This window comes from Cervus elaphus, chromosome 14 (genome assembly GCF_910594005.1).
Source record: "Cervus elaphus chromosome 14, mCerEla1.1, whole genome shotgun sequence".
In the NCBI taxonomy this organism is placed as follows: Eukaryota; Metazoa; Chordata; class Mammalia; order Artiodactyla; family Cervidae; genus Cervus; species Cervus elaphus.
In genome coordinates, this window is record NC_057828.1 from 65,947,250 (window position 1) to 65,970,953 (window position 23,704).

Below are 23,704 nucleotides of genomic sequence, written 5' to 3' on the forward strand. Positions count from 1 at the left end.
GTGGCTCAGATGGTAAAGAGTCTGCCTGCAGTGCAGGAGACCCAGGTTCAATCCCTAGGTCGGGAAGATCCCCTAGAGAAGGGAATGACAACCCACTCCAGTATTCTTGCCTGGAGAATTCCTTGGACAGAGGAGTCTGGCAGGCTACAGTCCATGAGGTCACAAAGAGTCAGACACGACTGAACAACTCACACACACACACACACACACACACCCCACCCCACCCCACACACACACCGCCCCCAACTGAGGGCTCTTCATGAACATGGCGTTGTGCTAGATGCCACGAGTTACACAAAGCTGAGCGACTACACACACACACACACACACACACACACACACACACACACACACACACACACACACACACACACACACACACACACACACACACACACACACACACACACACACACACACACACACACACACACACACACACACACACACACCTTGGGAAGTAATGCCTCTGACTGGGACAAAGGATGAGTACTTAAGTAGACAAAGGGGGGAAGAGGTATTTCTAGCAAAGGGACTCTTCTTTACAAAGGCTTTGAGTGTGAAGGGAGCCAAACACATTGGAGAATCCAGAAAGAAGTCCAGGGACTGGAGCAAAAAGATCAAGGAGAGAACAGAATAATGGTAGGAGTAGAGTACAGAGACTCTCTTCAGAGTGCAGAGGGCTTTGTAGACCACTTTACTAAAGATCTTGGTTTTCACCCTAAAAGCAGTGACATCATTAAAAGGGACATCATTAAAAGGTTTTAAGAGGGCAGCTGATGAGGTCAGATTTGCATATTTTAAGGATCCCTCTGATAGCAGTAGAGCAAGCAGAATGAAAGCAGACAAGAGTGAAGTGGAGAAAAAAATTTGATGGCTTTGCAACAGTCCAGGCAATGGATGGTTATAACTTGAATGATAGTGTCTGAAAAAGAAGTAAAGGGAGATTTACAGGTTAAAGACGTATTTAGTAGGTAAAATTTCTTGGCATTGATAGATTACCAGGTATTTGAGAGAATGTTGTCATGGATGACTTCCATGACTTCTGCTTTTCACAGCTGGGAAGCCATGATACATTTAGTAATGTACGAACACTTGAAAGAGAAACCAGAAGTGAGGGTGGGGGTGGGTCATGAGTTCAGTTTTGGACCTCTTGGATACAGTCAATTCTTGAAGAATTTGGGAAGAGACAAAAGAAGCAGCGGTTAGAAGAGAATATAGGATAGAAGATTTTAAAGTCTGTGAAAGTGTAGGGCATGTTTAAATACTCTGTGAGAAGCATCCAATAGAGAGGGAAGTTTTTAAATTATTGAAAGAGGGGAGGTGGTAATTAAAGGATCAGATGTCTTTACAAAGGCTAGAAAGAGCATACCTAAGTGGAATTACTGGTCTTAAACAAGATATACGCTTCCTCTAGTGTTTTAACAAGAATAAGGAAGAAGAGGGTTCTGTGAATGTACTAAGCCTTTAGTAAGGGCTTTGTTTTTCCTGAGGTATGGAACTGTCCTTTGCCGAAAATAGTTGAGACTGAGGAAGAGGGCAGAAATCATCTTGAGGAGGATGGAGAGTTAAAATAGTTATAGTGGCTAGTGAATTGAGAAACACAGAATTTCCTGGCCTCATTGACAGAAAAATTTTAGTTTAATAAATGTCACTTAAATGTTATCTTTAAATGTATCAGATTTGGGGGTGACCAGTAAGAAAGTGAACTCTACTTGGTAGAAGAGTTCATGATGACCCTGTGAACGTCTCAGCAATGACATCAGTTTGCTAGAATCTAATACTATTCTGGATGTTAAAGCAGGGTCACTGCAGTGCCACAAATAGAGCTGCTATACGTTTTCTTTTTAATTTGCAGTCTTATCGTCGTATAATTTTACTTTTAGTGTTACTTATGTTGGGTAGGCCTAGTTTGTTTCTAACTGACGTTCTTTTCCCCTTTTTCAGGCAGGCAGAAGTCCTGAAGGCTGACATGACAGGTACTGTCTGACTCATTTGTTTTTCACAACTTATTTTATACCATTAAATTAAGAGAAGTGTGTCATCTTATTATACTACTTGTAGTACTGTCCTGGTTGCCAAAGGGTTTTAAAAATATTTATTGTTTTTATACTTTGAATTTTTACTTAGATGGCTCATCAAAAATTTTTATAATCTGTGCTACATTGACTGGAATATTGCTTAGTTGATGCATATAATCATTTAGTTTTGACATTCTATATTAGTGATTTAAGATACAGAAAAAATAATTCCTCTACCATATAAACACAAGTACCTTATGACATTAGGTTTATATCTTCCTGTTTATAATTCCCCAAACCTAAATAGTAGATGAGCCTTCAGAGAAAAATGCTTTCAGGAAAACTTTTGCAAATTGAAAGTCCTTGAAATTGAATGAGCACCTTACCACTTTTCTTTCTTTTCTTTCTCACCTTTTTGTTTTCAACAGTAGCCAAGGTGTTTTTGAAAGAATAAATGGACTTGGCCACTAAAAGGAGCAGATGACTTGAACTCAAAATTAGGAAATACATGGCAGCAACTATGTAGTGGTCAGAATGTTCTCTTTACAGCATAACAGCAACATGCTTTCTGTGTAACTATGCTGAAATGTTTTTAAAAATATAGGTGCTAGTGGATCTCATCCTAATTTTTGAAGATTTTAGTTCTGCAGTGAAACCCCCAAGAGAGTTAAACTTGTTGTAAACTGCATACCTGCTAAAATTTACAACCAAGACGAAATGGGCTATTTGGATGTGTCTTTCTCAATTTCTAGAGTTGCAGGCTAATATTTTAAGGATTTTGAGTAATCTCACTATCATCTTGTTCAAGGGGAAAAAAAGCCTAAACCACTTTTTCTTGTTTTACAGTTCTTCCTATTATTAACATAGCTGTCATTATCCGCCATACTGTGGCTACCAGGGTCAGCTCTGAGCTCTGCTCTATTATTCCTCTTTGTGTTGGCATTGTAATCTGCATTGTGTGATAAAAGTTGTGTATGGAGCAATCTCGGGCAGTCTATATACCTTTTACATTTTCTTAACTCTTGAACACCCTCAGTAAGAAGGGTTTGACTTTTGTAGGGAACATCTGTTGTGCCCAGAAGGTAACTTGTCCCTAAGATATTAAGTCTGCTCATTCAAATGATAGTCTCTCTGATGGGTCAGAGTTAATGATAACCTTAAAATCCTTTCCCTGCTGTCGATGAGTTGAAGCAGAGTTGAATAAATCTATAAATCTATTTATTTAGTCATTAAAAGCTTAATAAGGGGCCAAGAACCTGATACCAAAAAAAAAGACCCTATTTTTTAGTTTCTAGCAAACTCTCCTGAGGATTAACTCTAATATCTGGGAGGGTCTGTGTGCAGAATAGGATTATGGTGCCTGTAGATACTAATAGCAAACCTAAAGAGGAGTGAAGATATTCTGTTGCAAAACCTTGAAATGCAACCAGACAGGCTAACTAGCAGTCAGAAATATGTAATTGAAAAGTCCATTATTAAGTTCTTCTATCGAGGCAGCTCACTATCTGTTATTGCACTCATGAGCCTAGTAATAGGAAAGGCTAATGTGCCTTGTAAGACTCTGGCAGACAATACAGCTCCAGTTTGGTATTACATATAGTCATAGCCTGACTTCCTGACTTCATCTTGCACCCAGTCTCTCATTTGGCCTCTTGAGCAGTTTAATCACTTGTCTGATTCTGGCCCTCATTTACATTAAATAGCAAGTATGCATTGCTCACAAAAGTGTCTTGACAAGCAGCCTACCGATTGGTAAAATAACACTCACTGTCAAGACTTTATTGGCTTGACATATATAGGAAAGTAGGAGTAATAGCAGAATGCCCAAACAACTGCTGGGTTGTGAGCTGACAGGAGGCTTCTGTAAGGGCAATTGTGAGAATGATTCAAAAGAAGAAAAGCTTCTTTGAACAAAGAGATACAGTTATTAATGTAAGAGTAAACAGATCAACTTGGCAGTCCACCATTCCAAATGGGGTGACTTCTTATGAGGCATATGACTTCCTATGGTATGAATACTTAGATATCCACACCAAAATCAAAGGGTGAATCATTCTCTCTCTCTTTTTTAGGCCTTTTTCATTTCATGGTGTTATTTCAAAACTAAAAGACAAATACAGAAGCATTTTGAAAGATTCAATCATTAGCCAAAAGGTGAAAGTTTCATCTGAAATGTAGTATAAAACTTTTGGAGCAATCTATGATGTGTATTTAAGCAGGTTTTTGCTTTGGTGAATGGAGAGTGAAGGAATTGTTTGTGTGGCATAATGGCCTTAACAATCTGTTTATCTATCTACTGTTTTTGTTTTGTTACTCAGATTCTAAGCTGGGTCCAGCCGAAGTCTGGACATCCAGGCAGGCTCTGCAGGACCTGTACCAGAAAATGCTAGTTACTGATTTGGAATACGCTTTAGACAAGAAAGTAGAACAGGATCTGTAAGTATTACCATTTGGGATGTCCCTGTAAGATCAAGAAACTCACCAAGACTTTAGAAGAGAACGATTTGGTTGTTTCTTTTTAACCTGTTTCAGAGTAAGCTATCTCAATGGATAAAAAAAGAAATTCTAATACTTGTGATGTTTTGAACAATCTGTTTGACCTTTGGTGTAAAGAGGAGAAATGTTCAGAGTTGAGTTTTATTAAGGTATTTGGGGCATATAATAAAAACAAATCTGTATATATTTCAGGTGCTAAGAAACAGTGTTTGGATTCTCTATATTGTATTCAGTCCTGTATTTAAGCTATGATTTAGAAAAGGAAGTGTTCAGAGCAGGCTTTCTTTGATAAATGTGATTCTATAAATCTCTCCCAAAGGAAAATATATTTACATTGTAAGGAAAGTTCTTCCTTTTAATCAAATAGATATTTCCTTCCCCTACTCCCCTATAAGACTAAGAAAAATTTTACATATTTAGGCTATTCCACTCATTCTTTCTATGAGCTGTGAAATGGCAGATGACCAGATTCCCAAGTGAGTAAATAAATGCCTTTCATGGAAAGCCTTGCCTTATAAATTGAAACAAGGACATTAGCCTGGTGGAAAATTAAAAATCAAGAATATTCTGTTTACCTAAGTTGTGGTGAAAATTAGTTTTTCCTAATCTAATTTTCCTGATTTTTGCACACCTGACCTTTATATTGTTAGAAGACCTAGTAATAGAATTTAATCACAACCACTCAAACACGTATTTTTGATATTAGAGTCATGGATAAGATGACATCAAAAATGCTGAGGGAGTGATTGCCCTCAGAAATCATTAAAAACCCCAGTGCTTCAAAAGAGTCTCAAAAGCTGCCGTTGATAAAGAATTAGGTACTTTCCAGGTAGGTTGTAAACCCTTTATCTATGTTTGCATCCTTTAATGAAGCCAGTATATCTTCCATACTAGTTCTTTTTTATTGTTTGTTTCTTTCTTTTCCCCCTGTGATTTCCAAATTAGGGAGCAACTGTACTTCACCATAACTAAATTTAAAATGACTCTCTGTACAACTAGATTAATGAATGAAAGGCATTTTATAACAGGAGTTATAGAACCAATAGAACAGGAGAATAGGAGAAATAGAACCAAGTGTTGTGGGGAATAAGTTTTAGAGAAATAAGAAATATGGCTTAATATTCATAAGGAAACCCCCCCCGCCCACTGGCATTCCACTTGATAGAAGACTTTTTTTTGGTGCAGTGATACAATGTATGGAAATTTGTTAATAGCTTACTTTTACTTTGGTTTACCACTGTAGTTCTAAGTTTGTACCGGGATTCCTAAATAGGTTCTAACTCTAGTAACCCTAAAAGATAAATAACTGAAGCCACAGTCTGATTATTCGAACATTTGGTAAGTGTTTACTAAGGTCAGTTGCATTCTGCTGCTTGTCTAGTCTTGTTCAAAGGGGAGCGTAAAGTCATTTAAGTGAGTAACTTGAATGCGGGTTTACTGCCTAGTGTGTTATAACAAACAGTTCTTTCTTGTTCTCAGGGGGACCAGTGTCTGCCCAGTGAGTCACTGCTATACCAAATAGAATTACATTTTGTTTTCAGCTGGAATCATGCCTTTAAGAATCAGATCACAACACTACAAGGCCAGGCAAAGAATCGAGCAAACCCGAATCGGAGTGAAGTTCAGGCAAACCTTTCTCTGTTCCTAGAGGCAGCTAGTGGCTTCTATACTCAGGTGAGTTTGGCACTACATACCAGTTTTCCTAAAATCAGTGGTGAATATTCCCTTTGTGCACATCTTACTCGTACAGGCACTCTATGTACCCATAGTATGGTGCATCTAGGAGTTGATCATCTGTAATCTCAAATTTTAAAAAATGTCCAAAATTATTTACCATAAGACTTCTAAAACAGTAAAGACTCTGCTCTTTAAAAGGCGATGGTTCACCTTAAAGGTTGGAGGTATAACTGTGTGAACAGAAAAAGGGTAATGAGAGCAGTGCCTTAGTGAAGCAGCAGCGCTGCAGTTACAAGTGAGAGACGTCGGTCACGAGTGAACGGACTTTGCTTCATCAGAGCGAATGTGAAAGTGTGGGTATAATCATTAGGAAAGTTTAACAGCCATGCTGTGCCAGGTAGGAAAGTCAAAATCTGTGATCTCAATGAGTTCTCGTAGTATTAAGTATATAGTAGAATATATCTGGAGCTTCAAATGCTGTTAAGCTACCTAAGAGGTAGAATAGCCTTTCCTCAGTTTGAATAATAAGCTGTTATTTACTGTTCTCAGAAACTTTCCCTGCCCTTAGTTACATCTTGATATGACTTCTAAATCACATGAGGTAGAATAATTCTTTGTTGGACAGTGAGTTTTATTTAAGCAGAATTCCTTTGAAAACTTCATCCCATCCACTTATAATAGCATTCATAATTTAATAAAATATGTATAAATTCTCATCCTACAATGACAAGGCGAGATTTTGAGGAGCTTGCACCAAAGAAATTCACAGAATCTTCTCTCTGTGCTGCTGCTTGACCATTGCTACCTATATTTTGTCTGTTTTGGTTTTGCTGTTTAGAAAAGACTGTTGAAAGATATCAAATAGCCACCATCTTATAGATTTACTTAGACTAAAAAATTCATCACCGTTCATCACTGAAAGAACTCAAGTATGATTCTTGTTCTCACACTTCACTTTTAAATTGCTGCCAGCTTTTAGCAAAAGTTGGTATTTCTGGAGAGAGGGCTTGTGGTTTGCCACTTGGCTAATCCTTAGGGCAGATGTTAAAGGTTAATTCATTCTGCAAGTAACTGTTAAAAAGTTTGTTCTTTGTAACACACAATACTAGACACCAAGGATTGGAGGGAAGAGAGACCGTCTTTAACTTTCAAAGGACTATCCAGTCTAAATGAGGAGATGGATATATTAATAGATACTTTTTTTTTGGGGGGGGGGTTCCATTATAAAAAATGCATACCAGTGCCAAGAGATTTGAAAATTATAAGAAGTCCAAACATTTTTCCTTACCCTCTCATTCAGGATAAATTACTGATGAGTAGAGTTTTTAACACTATTGATAGTCACTTTTGTTTTCCCAGAAAGTTCTCATTTATGTTTTTAAATTTCCATCAACAGTGTATACAAGTGTCTATCTTGACATATACTCAACAGCATTAAGTATTTCAGTAAAGGTAAATGAATGATTAATTGAATAACATACTTCATAGATGGAGAATAATTTAATGTCTAGTTACTAGTGATGTTGAACTTCTTTATTATCTTTATCTTTATTAGATATTTGTATTTTATACAATCAGTTTAATCATTTATTTTCCCCATCCATTGTTCAGACTCTAATTTTTTCCGTAGTAATCTGTCTGAGCTCTTTCTGCATAGGGATGTTGATTTTTCTTCCTTTTTTTTTTTTTGACAATCATCTTTTTCTCCAATTTCTTCTTGTCCTTTCATTTTGTTTGAAGTTTTTTGAAATACAGAAGTTACGTAGTTTTTGTTTTTACAGTACAGGTTTTTCTTTGTGCACTTGTCCATAGATCAACAGATATTTAATAATAATAATAATTACATTTAAAGAAACAAATAGGTATTATATTGATATACTAAAATTTGGAAACACCACCAATATCCTACAATAGAGTAATGGTTAAATAAATTACAAACCATCTATAAAATGAAATTATGAAACTGTTATAAATGGTATTTATGAAGTTTTTTTATTGAAGTTTGGCTGATGTACAATATTATGTAAGTTTCAGGTGTACAACATAGTGAGTCACAGTTTTTAGAGGTTATGCTCTGTTTATGCCTGTGTGCTTGCTAAGTCACTTCAGTCGTGTCTGACTCTTCTTTACCCTGTGGACTGTAGCCCACCAGTCTCCTCTGTTCATGGGATTCTCCAGGCAAGAATACTGGAGTGGGTTGCCATTGCCCTCCTCCAGGGGATCTTCCTGACCTAAGGATCAAACCTACCTGCCTGTCTTATATCTTCTGCATTAGCAGGCGGGTTCTTTACCACTACTGCCATCTGGGAAACACTTACTCTGTTTATAGTTATTATAAATATTGGTTATATTCCCTGTGCTGTATAATATGTCCTTATAGCTTATTTGTTTGACACATAATAGTTTGTACCTCTTCATCCCCTACCTCACCTCTCTCCTTTGCCTTTCCTAACTGGTAACCACTAGTTTGTTTTCTTTATCTGTGAATCTGTTTCATTTTTTTTGTTATATTTACTACTTTGTTGTGTTTTTTAGATTCCACATGTAAATGATAACATACAGGCACTTATCCTTCTCTGTCTGACATTGCATTTAATATAATCTCTTCCAAGTCCATGTTGTTGCAAGTGGCTAATTTTCATCCTTTTTTACGGCTTAGTAGTATCCCATTGTATATGTATGTTTGTGGGATACACACACACACACCCGCCCCATCTTTTTTATCCATTCATCTGTTGATGGACAGTTGGGTTGTCTCCATATCTTGGCAGTTGTGTATAATGCTACTGTGAACACTGAAGTGCATGTATGTTTTTGAATTAGTGTTTTTGTTTTTTTCAGTTATATGCCCAGGAGTAGGAGTGAAATTGCTAGGTAATAGGGTAGTTCTGTTTTTATTTTTTTGAGAAACCTCCATACTGTTTTCCACACTGACTGTACCAACTTACATTTCCACCAGCAGTGTATGGGGGCTCCGTTTTCTCCATGTCTTCATCAGCATTTGTTATTGGTGATCTTTTTGATGATAGCCATTCTGACAGATGTGAGGTAATAACTCATTGTGGTTTTAATTTGCATTTTTCAGATGACTAGCAATGTTGAGCCTCTTTTCATGTGCCTGTTGGCCATCGGTATGTCTTCATTGAAAAAGTGTTTATTCAGATCTTCTGGTGTTTTTTAATGCAGTTGTTTGTTTTTTTGATCTTAAGTTGTATGAGCAGTTTATGTATTTTGGATATTAACCCCTTATCAGTTTTCTCTCATTTGGTAGGTGGGGGTTTTCATTTTGTCGACAGTTTTCTTTGCTCTGCAAAAGCTTTTAAGTTTAATTAGGTCCTGTTTATGAAGATTTTTTTTTTTTATGGTGAGGAAATTATGTTAAATGAAAAATCATGATATAAAATTATGGATACAGTTGGACTCTAAACGGTAGTTGAATAGTCTCAGCTCAATGGGATATTAACAAAAATGGTATGTCTCCCTATTACTAGCACCCCCCTCCCCCATCACTACTTTAAACTCTACTTCTTTGAATTCCAGATTCCCATCATAACCTTTTGGACAGATTCCTACCATTCTCATTGCTCTTAGGTTTTTATAATAAACAGTCTAGTTTTAAAACTCCAGTCTCGTCTCCAACTTAAATCTCTTCCTTCCTTCATGTAGTGGAAATCTAAACTGTGAATACAACTGAAGTTGGGAGGAGCAATAGACTTGGTGGAGGTATTGGATTGGTCAAAAGATCTTATGGAAAGAGTATCCACCTTCTGCAGTACATTTCTATATTAGCCATTACACAGATACATTTATCTTGGAAAATGATTCTTAACCTTTTTTTATGCTGTGACACACATGTAGCACATTTCCAAGGGTTTGATTGGACACTAATAAATCCAAACACATCTGCAAGGAAGTATAGCAGGAATCATTTTTGGTGAGGTAGCAGGTTATTTGCAAAAACATTTTATAAGCAAGTCAATAATAAAATATTAAATGTCTCATAATATTGTGTTATAAAGGAAAATATTATTTCTGAGGTAAGTATTGATCTTTCCCCACTGCATTCCACAGGCCCTGGTTGAGGGAGTACACCAGTTGTAGAATGAGCAGCAGTAAGCTTTTTTCAGATCTCAACATTAATAGAACTTGTTAGTAACATTTTTTGGGTTATCTTGATAATTGAAACAGTTAAATGACGTGGTGAACAATAATGTTCTGTACATCTTTTTTGATGACGTGAGGTACAGATTAAGCTACCAGACTGGGGAAGTACACCAGGTCCAAATCATTGTACAGCTTTATAGACTAAGATGAGTTTTGAATTTTAATCTGAAGTGTATGTAGTTGGAAGTCATTGAGAAGTAGACAGGGGGATAATAGCATGATAAAATTTGTATTTTTTAAAGATTCCTTTGGATGTTGCTTGGAGATTGATTTAGCAGGGGTCAAGAATGGAAAGTAGGTAGTGTGCTGCTGTGGTAATGGAAAGATATTGATGGATTTTTTAAATGGCCAGGACTTCCTAATGGATTGGATCAGATGTGTGGAATCAGGATAGAGGAAGAGTCAGAGATAACTTAAGTTATCAGATCGAGTGGCTAGTTGACTGGTTGTACCATTTACTGAGATAGGGAACACTGAGGAAAAGCCAGCTCTATTCATGTTACACTAGGGAGATGGATGCTTATTTGCCATAGAAGTGGAGAGATCAAATAGGTAATTTGATAAGCTAAGCTAGGAGCTCAGTGAAAAGATCAGAGCCAGAGTAAAATTTATAATTACAATAAAGTACCCTGACTTAGACATTAGGATTTTGCATTTAAAACCATAGAGCTAGGTGAGAACAGGTTTGGCAGAGGAGGAGCCACATTTCAATAGGAGTAAATCAGAGTGATATCTTAGAAGACAAAGAGAAAAGTATTTCAATAAGAGGGAGTGACCAACTCAGGTGAGTGCTACAAAGAAATCAAGTCAGGTGATTAAAAAGGATCAGTTGGATTTGACACACAGAAGTCATTAGTGAAATTAATGGATACCATATTTCCTCATTTCTAAAACATGTTTCATATTTTAACACCTTCGAGATAGGGAAACATTTACAAAAGATGGTCAGTTCACCATTTAATTGGCAGTTTTTCTGTTAAATAATTAATAGTTCATCTTAAAATTTATGGTATCTTGGATTTGATGAAATGTGACTTCAGTTGAGTGGTCAAGATAGAAATCTGATTGGAATGGATTGAAAAGAGACAGATACATGATTATGCTCAGTTCTGTTTTCTGTGAAGATGATTGTTTTGATTTAGATATCGTTTTGTTAACTATTGGTATTTAAAGCATGGCGCTTGAAGCCAGAACCAAATTGCCAAATGAAGTAAAGATGTAACATCATGCTGTGTGGGTTTTTTTAAAACATCAAAAAACAGAACAGTAGAGTAGTCCTTACTCTTAAGAAATGTGAGCCAAAAAGAAAGTATTAAGTATCTGTAGTAATTAAAAGATATTCTGTGTTCATAGTGAAAGTGAAAAGTGAAAGTCGCTCAGTCGTGTGCGACTCTTTGCGACCCCATGACTGTACAGTCCATGGAGTTCTCCAGGCCAGAATACCGGAGTAGGTAGCCTTTCCCTTCTCCAGGGGATCTTCCCAACCCAGGGATCAAACCCGGGTCTCCCACATTGCAGGAGGATTCTTTACCAGCTGAGCCACAAGGGAAGCCCAAGAATACTGGAGTGGGTAGCCTATCCCTTCTCCAGGGGATCTTCCTGACCCAGGAATCAAACCAGGGTCTCCTGCATTGCAGGCAGATTCTTTACCAACTGAGCTATCAGGGAAGCCCTGTGTATTCATATTTAGTTCTAAATTCTTAGGGTAGATTGAAGAGCTAAAGAGCAGTGGAATAGTATAATAAGAGTTTTCACAGAATAATTGCCAAATATAGTTTTGTTCAGCTTATTAAACATCTGTTTCTCTTTAGTCCCACCTTGTTTCTGCCTCAGCTCATGCTTTCTCACCTGGAATCCTTTGAACCAGCAGGAATTTTTCCAGTATCTCTACCTACAACTCCTGGGTTCAGACAAAAATTTTATTATAAGACAGCCACATGAAGTTTCAACCATATTTTATTTACTTTTCTTAAACATCCTTTTTTTCTTCTTGATAGATATTCAGCTGTGCCTAATTTTCCAGTCTGTTCTTTCAGTACCTGTAGAACTCAATTGTTTATTTATCCTCTGTCCTGTTTCTTCTTGCTGTCCTCCACAGAATCTGTTTTAGGGTTTTTCCCATTTTTTGTTCCTTTTTTTGTACTTCTTGCTTTTTTTCTATTTCCAGACTCTATTCATTCTGGGCACTAGTTTTGTTTGCTCAATTTTATGTCAGAAAATTTCTTGCACATTGCAAATGTACAGGTATAAGTACAATTGTAGATAACTCCTGTGTTTCGTGAAAAGGGAATATAGGATTTTATGTTTGGTTATAGAGGTGCTTTTTATCTTAGGAAAAGGGTGAGACATTATATATCCTGAGTTGGGTCCCCCAAGGTGTTTTGTTTTGTGAAATCTGTACTTATTAGAGAGAGTGGTGTTAGAATCAAGATATTTCTAATTCTGTAATCTTAGTCAAATAACTCTATTTTTGTTGCTTTCATACCCTCATCTGAAAAAAATGGAGCTTTAAACTGCGTTGAAGCAACATATTGTGTTGCTACTAGTTTATCACAAGGATTAAGTGAGACAAACACATAGCCCAGAGAGTGAAGCTTATTATAAGCGTAGAATGTTCCATTGGTTATGCTATCGTTTGGGATATCTCTCCCTCTCTTCCTCGTCTCTCCTGCTCTCCCTTCCCTACTTTATGTACCTGTCTTGCTCATTTATCTGTGAACTCCTGAACCACACAGATCTTTTTATCTATCTCTGTGTCCCTGTTGTTTTCCATGGGCGTGTGATAAAATGACCAGGTATTTGAATGATCACACTTGTAAGTACGTGTCTGAGTGACTGGGAGTAGACTGTGAAGAGCTGTGGAGTGCCGGGAGTAAGTGCTTGAGGCTGTCAGCGTCGGGCAGCGGGGGAGATGTTAATGAAGGATGCTGAGAAGAAATGATTGGCAAGAAGAAAAGAACTAGAAAAGCTTAGTGATCAGTGATAAAATCAGCTGTTTTCAATGTGGCAGAGAGATCCAATAGGATGATGACTAGGAAACATCCATTGTATTTGCTTATGTATAACCAGATGTCTTTGACAGCAGCTTCAGTAGAGTGGTTGTGGATGGTGGGATGGGGAGAGGAGAGGTTGTGTGAAAGTCAGATCATGATGGACTAAGGAGCGACTAGGAATTGAGAAAGCAGATATGATACTTGTGGACTCCTTTGAAGGAATTCTGTTGAGAAGAAGAAGAGACATTAGAAGCTTGCTAAAGGAGAAATCTAGAGTCAAGGGAAAGTGCTTCAGTTCTGTGTGTTTTGTTTTATAGTAATAATTATTGTTTATTTTTTGTGGGCAACATTTCATAGGCCATAGCAAAGAAGCTTGATAAGTTGAAAGTAGATTTTAAAAATGAGGGGATGAAAAAAATAAATAAGTAAAAATGAGGGGATGACAGGCAGGAGGCAGAAAAGAATGAAACAGCATGCTCAGACAGAGAAGTTATTTCTCAGTGGGAGAAGGAACCCTCTCATACCGTAAAACTAGAGAAGAAAGGAAGAAAGAGTGAATGTCTACATAATGTCAAAAGTTCCTTCCAGATCTCTACGGATGTATAGATCTGTGTGCAGAGATCCAAGTTTGACCTCAGGCTTAAGAAAATAAATCTCAAGAAACTCCTGAAGTCTGCCAAATATGTTGGTTTGTATTTAAGTCAAATTTGTAACCAACTAGTCTTTAATGAGTTTTGTGTGTTTCTAAGAGGAAAAGAAAATAGAGAGGTAATTTCATGGAGTTGCTTGCTGAATGAATCTGAATAGCCTACTCAGGTAAAATCTTTTTTTTCCCCTAAATTGCTGCTGTTCCTTTTAGAGGTACATCTTCGATTGCTTTAATACTTAGCAAGTCAAGTGATATGATTTGTAATGAATGTTACTAGTTATCCTTTGAAAGGTTGTCCTATTTTAGGTCTCAGCAGTATGTAATATTAGTTACACATGTTAAAGTATACCAACTTTACTGTTAGAGCACTTCTGACTTAATACTAACACTTGGTTGTGTTTTCCTTTCAGTTATTACAAGAACTGTGTACAGTGTTTAATGTAGATTTACCATGCCGTGTGAAGTCTTCCCAGTTGGGAATTATCAGCAATAAACAGACGCATACCAGCGCCATAGTGAAGCCACAGTCTAGCTCCTGTTCCTATATCTGCCAGCACTGCCTCGTTCACCTTGGAGACATTGGTGAGCCCTTGGTGTGAAGGAATTGATAATACATTCATGCTTTTCTTTGGAGTAGTCATAGAAAGATTATTTTCTTTTAAACAAGCCTACACATAGAACTTAGATTGTCATAAGAGAAAACTATAAAATGTATTTTAAGAAACTTTGATTTTCTGAATGCTTTGGGATTGGCAAAGGATCTTGAGGGAAGTAACTTTCATATTCAGATTTAAGTTTTATTCAGACTTTATGCAGATGTAGGCAAATAATAAACCAGCACAAATGTAATCAAAGCTTAATTTTTTCAAAGTGATGCCATAATATTTTCTGAAAAACTGTACTCCTTTGAAATTGTGGAGTTTATAAAAATTACTCCTTCTGAAGCTGGGTTGCCTTTTTCTTCCTACCAGTGCATTAAAAGTTCATTTTTAATTGTTTCCTTTTTACAGTTCAATTTGTGTTTCCATTTTATATATTTTATCTGGGAATGTTATGTAATATATATATTCTTGTTCATTCCTTTAAGGTGACCTTAAAAGGGTTGTGAAACAAATTAACTATAGGATTATGTTTTGACTGTCCTCAAATAACGAGTGGATTAGAGGTCACATCAAAGTAAGCGCCAATTTCTACAGGGAGATTCAGCGAGTAGTAGTATATCTAGATTGCTTTTGCTTTCAAAAGTGTATTCTTTGCACACACACAAATAATATTTCAATAGGTATGAGGCATTTTTCAAAATCACTTTATAAAGATATTAAAGAAATACATAAATTTCAGATCATATTGTATAGTGTTTTTTGTTTTGTTTTGTTTTTAAGTGCCATATAACTCACCCCTTCTTGTGGGCCGGCCCCAGGTCACCAGCATAGTCCGTAGTGGGAGCTGGTGATGGCATGACACTTGGAGGACCTGGAAATGGGGCTAGGTAAGCTTTAAAGTTGGTTATATGCTGAGTGTCCCAGATAGGGAAGGCCGGATGGACACTTCACACGTAATCCTATAGTTAATTTGTTTTAAAACATTTTGTCTTTAATCATCTTAATTTAATTTTAGTGTATTTATTAACTTTAAATGTTCAAACTATAGCTGTTTTGGAATTACCCTAATGGTTGTTTTTATCTGTGTGTTTTTAAATTGAGCTTTTTTTTTTCCCTCCTCTTAGCTCGATACAGAAACCAGACCAGCCAGGCAGAGTCCTACTATAGGCATGCGGCTCAGCTTGTCCCCTCTAATGGTGAGTTGGTTATGACACTTTACTCTCAGTAGAAAAATGGAAAATAGTTCAGGGCTCCTCTTTTAAGTGGTAAGAAGTCCAAAGATATTTTGAGTTTTGGTATTGATTATTGTATTTTTCCTTTTAACTGTACATTCTGTGTAATTGGAAATAAAGTTTTTAAAATATTATTACTGTTGTCAGTAAAGCAATATGAACAGAAGATCCTCTAATGTGATCTAAAATTGCTTCAATAACTCTGGCTTCCCTAAAAATTTTCTTTTTAATACAATGATTCCCCTCCTAGAAAAATTCTCTCTTATTACAAAAAGATAATGCTTTTGTCTTTTGATGGCTGCCTAAATGGGCGTTAGGAGTGATTCTTGAATTAAATCACTGTAGGTGTTTGGTGATAATGCATTCTTGTTAAGCTACGTTGAAAGTCCTTTAGATTCTAAAGGAGTCACTTGAAAGCAGGGATGGCATTTGGACATACTGTTTCATGTTGTCTGTGGCTATTTTCCCACTACAGTGGCAGAGTTGAGTAGTTGTGATAGAGACTTCGGCCCACAAAGCAAAAAGTACTGTCTAGCCCTTTCCAAAGTCTTATTTGAACTTAGAGTGCCCTCCACCCTAATCATACGACTTTTTAACGTATGTGCCATCACTAAAGTGTGCTGCTAGGCTATTTTTAATGAACTAGTCATGAGATTTACTTTGTAAAATGCTCCCCATTTTTAATACAGCGATTTAAAAACTGCCCTTCTGCATTCTGTGATAGCAAGACTTCATGCATCTTGGATTACTTTAGAATCTTACCTTTCTCCTCTAGGTCAGCCTTACAATCAGTTGGCTATCTTAGCTTCTTCCAAAGGAGACCATCTGACTACAATTTTCTACTACTGCAGAAGCATTGCTGTGAAGTTCCCTTTCCCAGCTGCCTCTACTAATCTACAAAAAGCACTTTCTAAAGCACTGGAAAGGTAGGGTCGACTTTTCCAAGTGGACTCAAATTTGAGCATACAAGAAATAACGGCCAGCTGCTCATGCTTCCTGTCTCTCCTATTTGCCTAAAATCTAACATATGTATTACAACAGTTTTGCATGTAGTCACCACTGAATTTCAACCAGTTGGTCTCTGAGTTGTTCCCAGTGGAGTAGCACAGGCTGCTGAGCACTAATTCATCCGAGTGTGTTACAGTCGAAAAGTCATTGAGAGCAGTCCGCTACCTGAGTCACAGGTGCTCAGATAATGCGTTTCTGCAAATCAGAGTCTCCTGTAAGAGGTTTTAGGCGTTTTGTTGCTTAAGACTCATGGAAGTTTTTCTTTCATTTCAGCCGGGATGAGGTGAAAACCAAATGGGGTGTTTCTGACTTCATCAAGGCCTTTATTAAATTCCACGGTCATGTGTACCTGAGTAAGAGCTTGGAAAAGTTGAGCCCGCTTCGAGAGAAGTTGGAAGAACAGTTTAAGGTTAGATTTTTTAAAACAATTTTTTCTTGTCTAAAGGAGGAAGTGTACGATTTGGAGGAGACTCACTCCCAGTTTTATGTCGTTACTTAATTATGAAATGTTGATAAAACAGAAATTTAAGGTGTGTGAAATTCTGGCAAACCGCATTCCTTCAGTTTAAACTGAGGTGCTGTCTATATAAAGAAGTAGAGCAGACATGTTTTCACTAAGGAGCTGCCATTTGCAGAAAATATCATAGTGGGAAAAGAAATTTTCCTCCTTCCCTCTCAGACCAAGCACCTTTCTTTTCTCAGTTTTGGAAGTCCTGCATCTGATGTTTTCTATGTTTAGATGTGATTTGGTTGCCTGCTTTATTGATAGTAATTCCATTCTGCAAACTGAGCTCATGGGTCTCACTGTGCTTTGATCCCAGGACTTGTGATTGACTGAAGGGAAGTAATGAGAATTTCATTCAGCAGGCATATATTTCACTAATTTGTATAAGGAGATAAAGTTAAGGAACCTTTTTTCTAGTTCTATGTATGAATATAATTTTTATTAGTATATTAATTTAAATGATGTAGTAAAATATATATAATATTGGAGGAGTCAAAATTAACTTTTATTTTTAGTTCATTTATTCAAAAAATATTTGACTAGTATGTATCAATCACTGTTGTAGTCACTGAAATCACCAGTGGACAAGACAGTCTCAAAGAACATATTTTTAGGTTACTTTTGAGTGTCTATACACTTGGGGAATTGTTTGTAACTGAGGAATTGTCTGTAACTGGGAAATTGTCTATCAAGTATTATACAGGTTTCACATTCCAGAGATTGTAGAACTTAGTTAAGAGACAGTCAATTAGCCAGATACAGTCAGTGTGAAATAGTTTTTACAGATGATCATTTTTTAGTTGATTACTTTTTATGTGTAGGAGATTATACCGAGTAACCATAATAGAAATAGTTTGTTTTTAAAATAAGCTTCTAGAGTCCCCGCTGTTCTATGCTTCTGTTAGTGACCTATTTAAACTTAGCCCATGATTTATGGGGCTGGGTACATGAAAGAAACAACCAACTTTTTAAAGCCCTAGGCTGTTCAGCCTAGAAAAAGAAGTCTATTATATTATTCATTGTAAGTTTTCAGATATATGAAGTATTATTTTAAAAGAGCACATTTTTGTCTTCCTGAGGTCAGAAATAAAATCTTAAAATTTAAGTAGAGACCTGTAGGGGGTTACTAAAAGGTCTTTCTTTTGAGAGCTTAAAAGTCAGATTGACAGCCATTTTTCTTGAATGGTTTAGTTGCAGTCTCATTGACTAGCAGGGGGTTGGGCCAAATGATCCTTTGAGATTGCTTCCAGCTCTGTTCTATTCAAGATATACTCCCTAAATGGGGAGGGAGGAGGGACCTACCTTCATGAGATCTTCTCTAAGTCATTCTCGTATAGAATCTAGTCAGTTTTGTATTTGGTTCAACCTCAAACACTAATATTGTCTTCAGATATATATTTCTGCGTGTGAAGTTTTGGTGGGTGTATGTAGGCAGTTGCTAAAATAACACTTTAAAGTATCATTCCAACACTCTGAAGTTAAACACAGTATGAGGCAGATCTATTTTAAACCTTAGCCAGTATTGAAATGTCAGAAGAACATTGTTGGAGTGAAATTTTAGCATAGTTAAGTATTTCTAAAGCCTTTACAGATAATTAGTATTATCCACGTGTAAACCTCAGTGTATCTGTCTTACCAGCAAGTCTTTCTGTACTAAGCAGAAACATGTACCAACTTGAGGTCCATTGGAGGACCTAAGATCTTGGTTTAGGAATTGAGATACAAGGCTTTTCTATATCTGTTAAATGTGTGCTGTTTCTTAACAGTATTTAGTTCAATATAATCCTTAACTGCTGTTGAAAGTGTCTTTGAGTAACAAAAAGTCAGTCCCGGTTTAATCTGTTACTAAAATGCAATCCAAATGTTATGAAATTACAACTTAATAGTTATATATTTCTAAAAGTATGGGTTATTCCTTCACTAAGTGTTTGAGTACCTGTTGTATACTCCGCACTTCTCTCACTTCTCTAAGCTCTTGGAGATATAGGGGAGAACAAGATACAGTCTGTACCTTCATGAACTTTCATTATCATTTGCTAGTACTAGGCTGCTCTCGTATGCTATGTTTCAAGTTTTTTAATTTCATTCAGTAGAACATTGCTTTCTAAAATAAATGCCACTGGATTTATAGATACAAGGGATACATTACTATAAATTATGCTCATAGAAAAGCACACTTCTTGAAAAAATATTCTCATGCCAATCTTATGTATTTGTGTAAATAGTCAGCTGATCTATAAAGTTGGATGTAGAGAATGAAAGAAGAGTTTTATGGTAGCACTCTGGAAAAGAAATAGCATTTCAGGACATTCAGAGTAAAGGCAAGAAAAATGGTCAATGCCATTAGAAAAGGAGTAAGCATTCTTGATGTATATACTGGAAAGACAGATGGCAAGATGATAGGGAGAATAGAGTTAAAGAGAAAGAGAACTGTGTTTTTTCCAGTGATAATGTGAAAGATCTTGTTAGTAGAATTACGAAACTTATTCTGGATGTTTCATATTCTTTATGTTAAAAAAAAATCTCAGAATAGGCTGGACACAAGCAGCTATAAATTTCTGAGATGGTAGGATCTCTTGTCACTGCTGGTAGAAGTGTAAGTGACATAATCCATTTCCCATCATAAGGCTAGTGACAGTGAACTCCACTTTCTCCAAAAGTTTTGCCTGGGGAGGGAGGGTATTGGGCCATCGCTGAAGTGTAAGGTGAAACCAGGATGTCATCTCTAATAGCTATCAAGTTTGTTAGGAACTTGTGTTGGAAAACTATTTTATATAGGAGTAATCTAAACTACTGCAGATACTAAGGTAGAAGGATAATGAAGTTAAGGCAGCTGAGAGCATGTAGGTGAATTTTTCCTTACAGTGATGTTTAGCAGGTCACTGTGAACCCACAGTTCTTAAGTAAAAGAAATTTGGTAGTGAAGGCTGTTGCTTTTCTGATAGAGGAACGTGTCAGTATAATAATTTGTACAAGTGCATATTCAGTTCAGTTCAGTCGTGTCCGACTCTTTGTGACCCCATGAACCGTAGCACGCCAGTTCTCCCTGTCCATCACCAACCCCCAGAGTTTACCCAGATTCATGTCCATTGAGTCGGTGATGCCATCCAGCCATCTCATCCTCTGTCGTCCCCTTCTCCTCCTGCCCTGGCATCAGGGTCTTTTCAAATGAGTCAGCTCTTCACATCAGGTGGCCTATAATACTTGTTAATGACTGCTTTGGTTTATCATTTACCCTGTGTTTCAGATATGTTTTTGCTATATATCTCATTTATAAATAAATTTCTTTAAATGTGTCAAGCCTTTGATAGAGTAAACTTTATGACCAAGTTTGGAAGTCATTTATTATGTGCCAAGAGTTCAAAAACATGTATTTTGCCTCTTTTTACTTGAAATTTTGATTTTCACTACGTGCGCTTATTTTGTCGTCAGTGGTCCTGGTTTCATATTTTAGTATGTTTGCATCTCTTATAAAACAGCTTCTAATGAATTAAAATGTATAAATTTATTAATAGTCCTCTAAAAAGTTTTTCTCAAATCATATTAAAAAATACATAGTTTCTTGTGGAAAAAAGTATTGTTAAAAAAAACCAGCTCTGTGGTGACTGGGTTAAATCTTTTCAAGGCAGAAAGTCAACATGAGAAACATCAGACCACATCATATTCAATTAAAATACTCATCTATAAATGTTACCCTTGTGGTTTAAATGCAGACTGCCAGTTTAATTCTTGTGCTGAAGACGGCTTCAGTTCCTGATAACATATTCAGTACTCCTGTCTTCTCTTTCAGAGGCTGCTATTCCAGAAAGCTTTCAACTCTCAGCAGTTAGTTCACGTCACTGTCATTAACCTGTTCCAGCTTCATCACCTTCGTGACTTTAGCAACGAAACAGAGCAGCATAGTTACAGCCAAGATGAGCAGCTGTGTTGGACACAGTTGCTGGCCCTCTTTAGTGAGTATTAAATCATTTAACTTCCTGTGCCATCTTTTTTGGGAAGCATGAACTTTGACGTTTTCATCATTGCAACAAACCATTAGTAACATGGAAAAGTGTGGTTTATTTCGTAATACTGAATCAGGAGGCCTGAACCCTAAGTTCTCTCCTTTTATCTGCTGACCTCCCCCCTCATCAACTGTATCTGTGACATTTCCAATGTGGAAAAGAAAATGTCTTTTTAGAAAGAATCCGTAAGGTATTTAAGTGTTAAGTAGGATATAGCCCCAGTCTCGTAATAATATTTTTAATTTGGACTGGTACACAATTTCAAATCTTATTCTTTGTGCACACATTTTTTCTTTAAGTGTCTTTTCTTGGCATCCTGTGCAAGTGTCCTCTCCAGAACAAGTCTCAGGAGGAATCCTACAATGCCTATCCCCTCCCTGCCGTCAAGGTGTCCATGGACTGGCTGAGACTCAGACCCAGGGTGTTTCAGGAGGCAGTGGTGGATGAAAGACAGTAGTAAGTATCATGGAATTTCACATTAGCTGTGTGCTTTGTTTGTTTGATATCCATAGATATGTAGAAACTGCCTTCTAACACAATATTGAAACAGTGGAGGACTTGTGTTTTCCACCTACTTTCTAGAAATTGAACTGAAGACGTCTTTGTATGCTTTTCACTTACTTGTTTGAATTCTCCATGGGAGGCACAATCTCAAGGATTTCTGACTCGCTGTGTGCTCCCGCGTTCCTGGTTGCCATCCTGGGGAACAGGCATTTTTCACATTGCAAAATGAAATAGTTTATTTCTTATTCATTACAGTACGCCCCAATTTTCTGTTTAGGAATTGAAGGGAAGAGATTTCTTTACTTCTTCCATTCTTTTTTTTAACTAAGCTGTTTGATGTTGACTTTCAGTAACACCCAATTTGAGTTACATTTGTTTGAAGCATAGAGGATTGGATGTTATTTTGGCTCTCATGATTTTCCATGTAATTTCTACTCATAATATTCCTGACAGTTCTCAGGAATTATTCATTATACAGTGACAGATGAAAGCTTTCAGCTTACGTTTGGCCATAGGGATAAATGGGCTTCCCTGTCGGCTCATCGGTAAAGAACTCATCTGCCAATGCAGGAGCCGCAGTTTCAATCCCTGGTCAGAAAGGTCCCCTAGAGAAGGAAATGGCAGCCCACTCCACTATTCTTGCCTGGAAAATCCCATTGTCAAAGGAGCCTGGCAGGTTACAGTCCGTGGGTTCACTAAAGAGTCAGACATGACTTAGCCCCTAAACAACAATAGAATAAATACTTCCAGTAAGGCTTTGCAGTGAGTGGGAAGCTTCTCGCCTGCATATTTTGATGATGGATATTGAGAGAGTCTCTGAAATTTCTACTTGGTGGCTCAGCATCTACATATTGACCAAGGTCACAACCTGAAAAATGTCCTAGCCACATTCAGGACCCCATGATCCCTCTTACCTTGTGCTTGTCTTACCTCTCCTCCCCTCAAATCTCACTTTAAGCCCCTTCATTTTTGGTATTGTCTTGAACGGAGTTTAGCAACATAAGCGCAGCATACTCCACTTCTCTTTTTCATGCCAACACAGCTCTTAGTAAGTTATATTTTAGGTAGTGTTTTCTTCCACAGAGTTTCTTTTCTTAACCAGAAGCTATACCTTTTTCCTTCTCATGTCTACTTCAGAACTTGTGTTTGGTTCAGTGTGTTGTATTAGTAATGTTATGGAAAAGGCATTGATATTTTTATTTTGTTTCTTTTTTTGTTCCTGTACAGTGAGTGAGCTTTTAGGCCCATTCTGTGCGTTCCCACTTCTTTTCTTTTCTAGTTTCATTTTCGCTGTGCCACATAGTTGCAGGATCTTCGTTCCCCCACCAGTATCGAAGCTGGGTCACAGCAGCAACAGCCCCGAGTCCTAACCGAGGCTGCCAGGGGCTCCCTGTGCATTCTTACCATTGCAGAGGATATTCAACCAGGAGAGAGAGCTTTATTTTCAAACTTTTTTCCTTTTTCTTCCATATCCTTTACTCTTCTCCCTCCCTTCGCTCAGATTTATTGGGATCTTTAGAATTATGTCCTTGCAGGTATTAGGTATTTTATTTTATCTTAAATTATGTTATTACTGATTTTCAGCTAGTTTGGGATATTTCTCTAAAACTGAAGATTTTCCTAATTGGTCTGATACATCAAGGTGTAATAATCGTCATATCTTTTAAATGAGGGAAAAAACAATTTTCTGAACTTCAGGTAACCTTCAGTTTCTTGCCTTTAACCATTATCATTTCTAGAACTTGTTTTCTTCTATACTTTTTTGAGAACATGTTCTCTTAAATTGATAAGTGCATGAAAGAGTGTTTTTTTTTTTTTTCCTTCGTAGAAAGCAGAGTTAGACTTAAGT

At 37.0% G+C, this 23,704-nt stretch overlaps 1 protein-coding gene across 14 annotated transcripts in view; it reads left to right on the forward strand.

Annotated features, from left to right (window-relative positions):
* The window catches only part of SMG7 (SMG7 nonsense mediated mRNA decay factor), a 78,283-nt gene that overhangs the window by 37,613 nt on the left and 16,966 nt on the right, over positions 1–23,704 (forward strand). For 12 of the 14 annotated variants that reach the window (XM_043923705.1, XM_043923713.1, XM_043923710.1 and 9 more), the window contains exons 2-10: positions 1,948–1,979; positions 4,340–4,457; positions 6,059–6,191; positions 14,411–14,582; positions 15,727–15,798; positions 16,610–16,760; positions 17,116–17,251; positions 21,138–21,300; positions 21,651–21,807. In XM_043923705.1, the coding sequence (XP_043779640.1) occupies positions 1,948–1,979; positions 4,340–4,457; positions 6,059–6,191; positions 14,411–14,582; positions 15,727–15,798; positions 16,610–16,760; positions 17,116–17,251; positions 21,138–21,300; positions 21,651–21,807 (1,134 nt within the window). Of the gene's footprint in view, positions 1–1,947; positions 1,980–4,339; positions 4,458–6,058; positions 6,192–14,410; positions 14,583–15,382; positions 15,490–15,726; positions 15,799–16,609; positions 16,761–17,115; positions 17,252–21,137; positions 21,301–21,650; positions 21,808–23,704 lie in introns of those variants that run through there. The other 2 variants (XM_043923715.1, XM_043923719.1) reach the window with 2 other exon arrangements.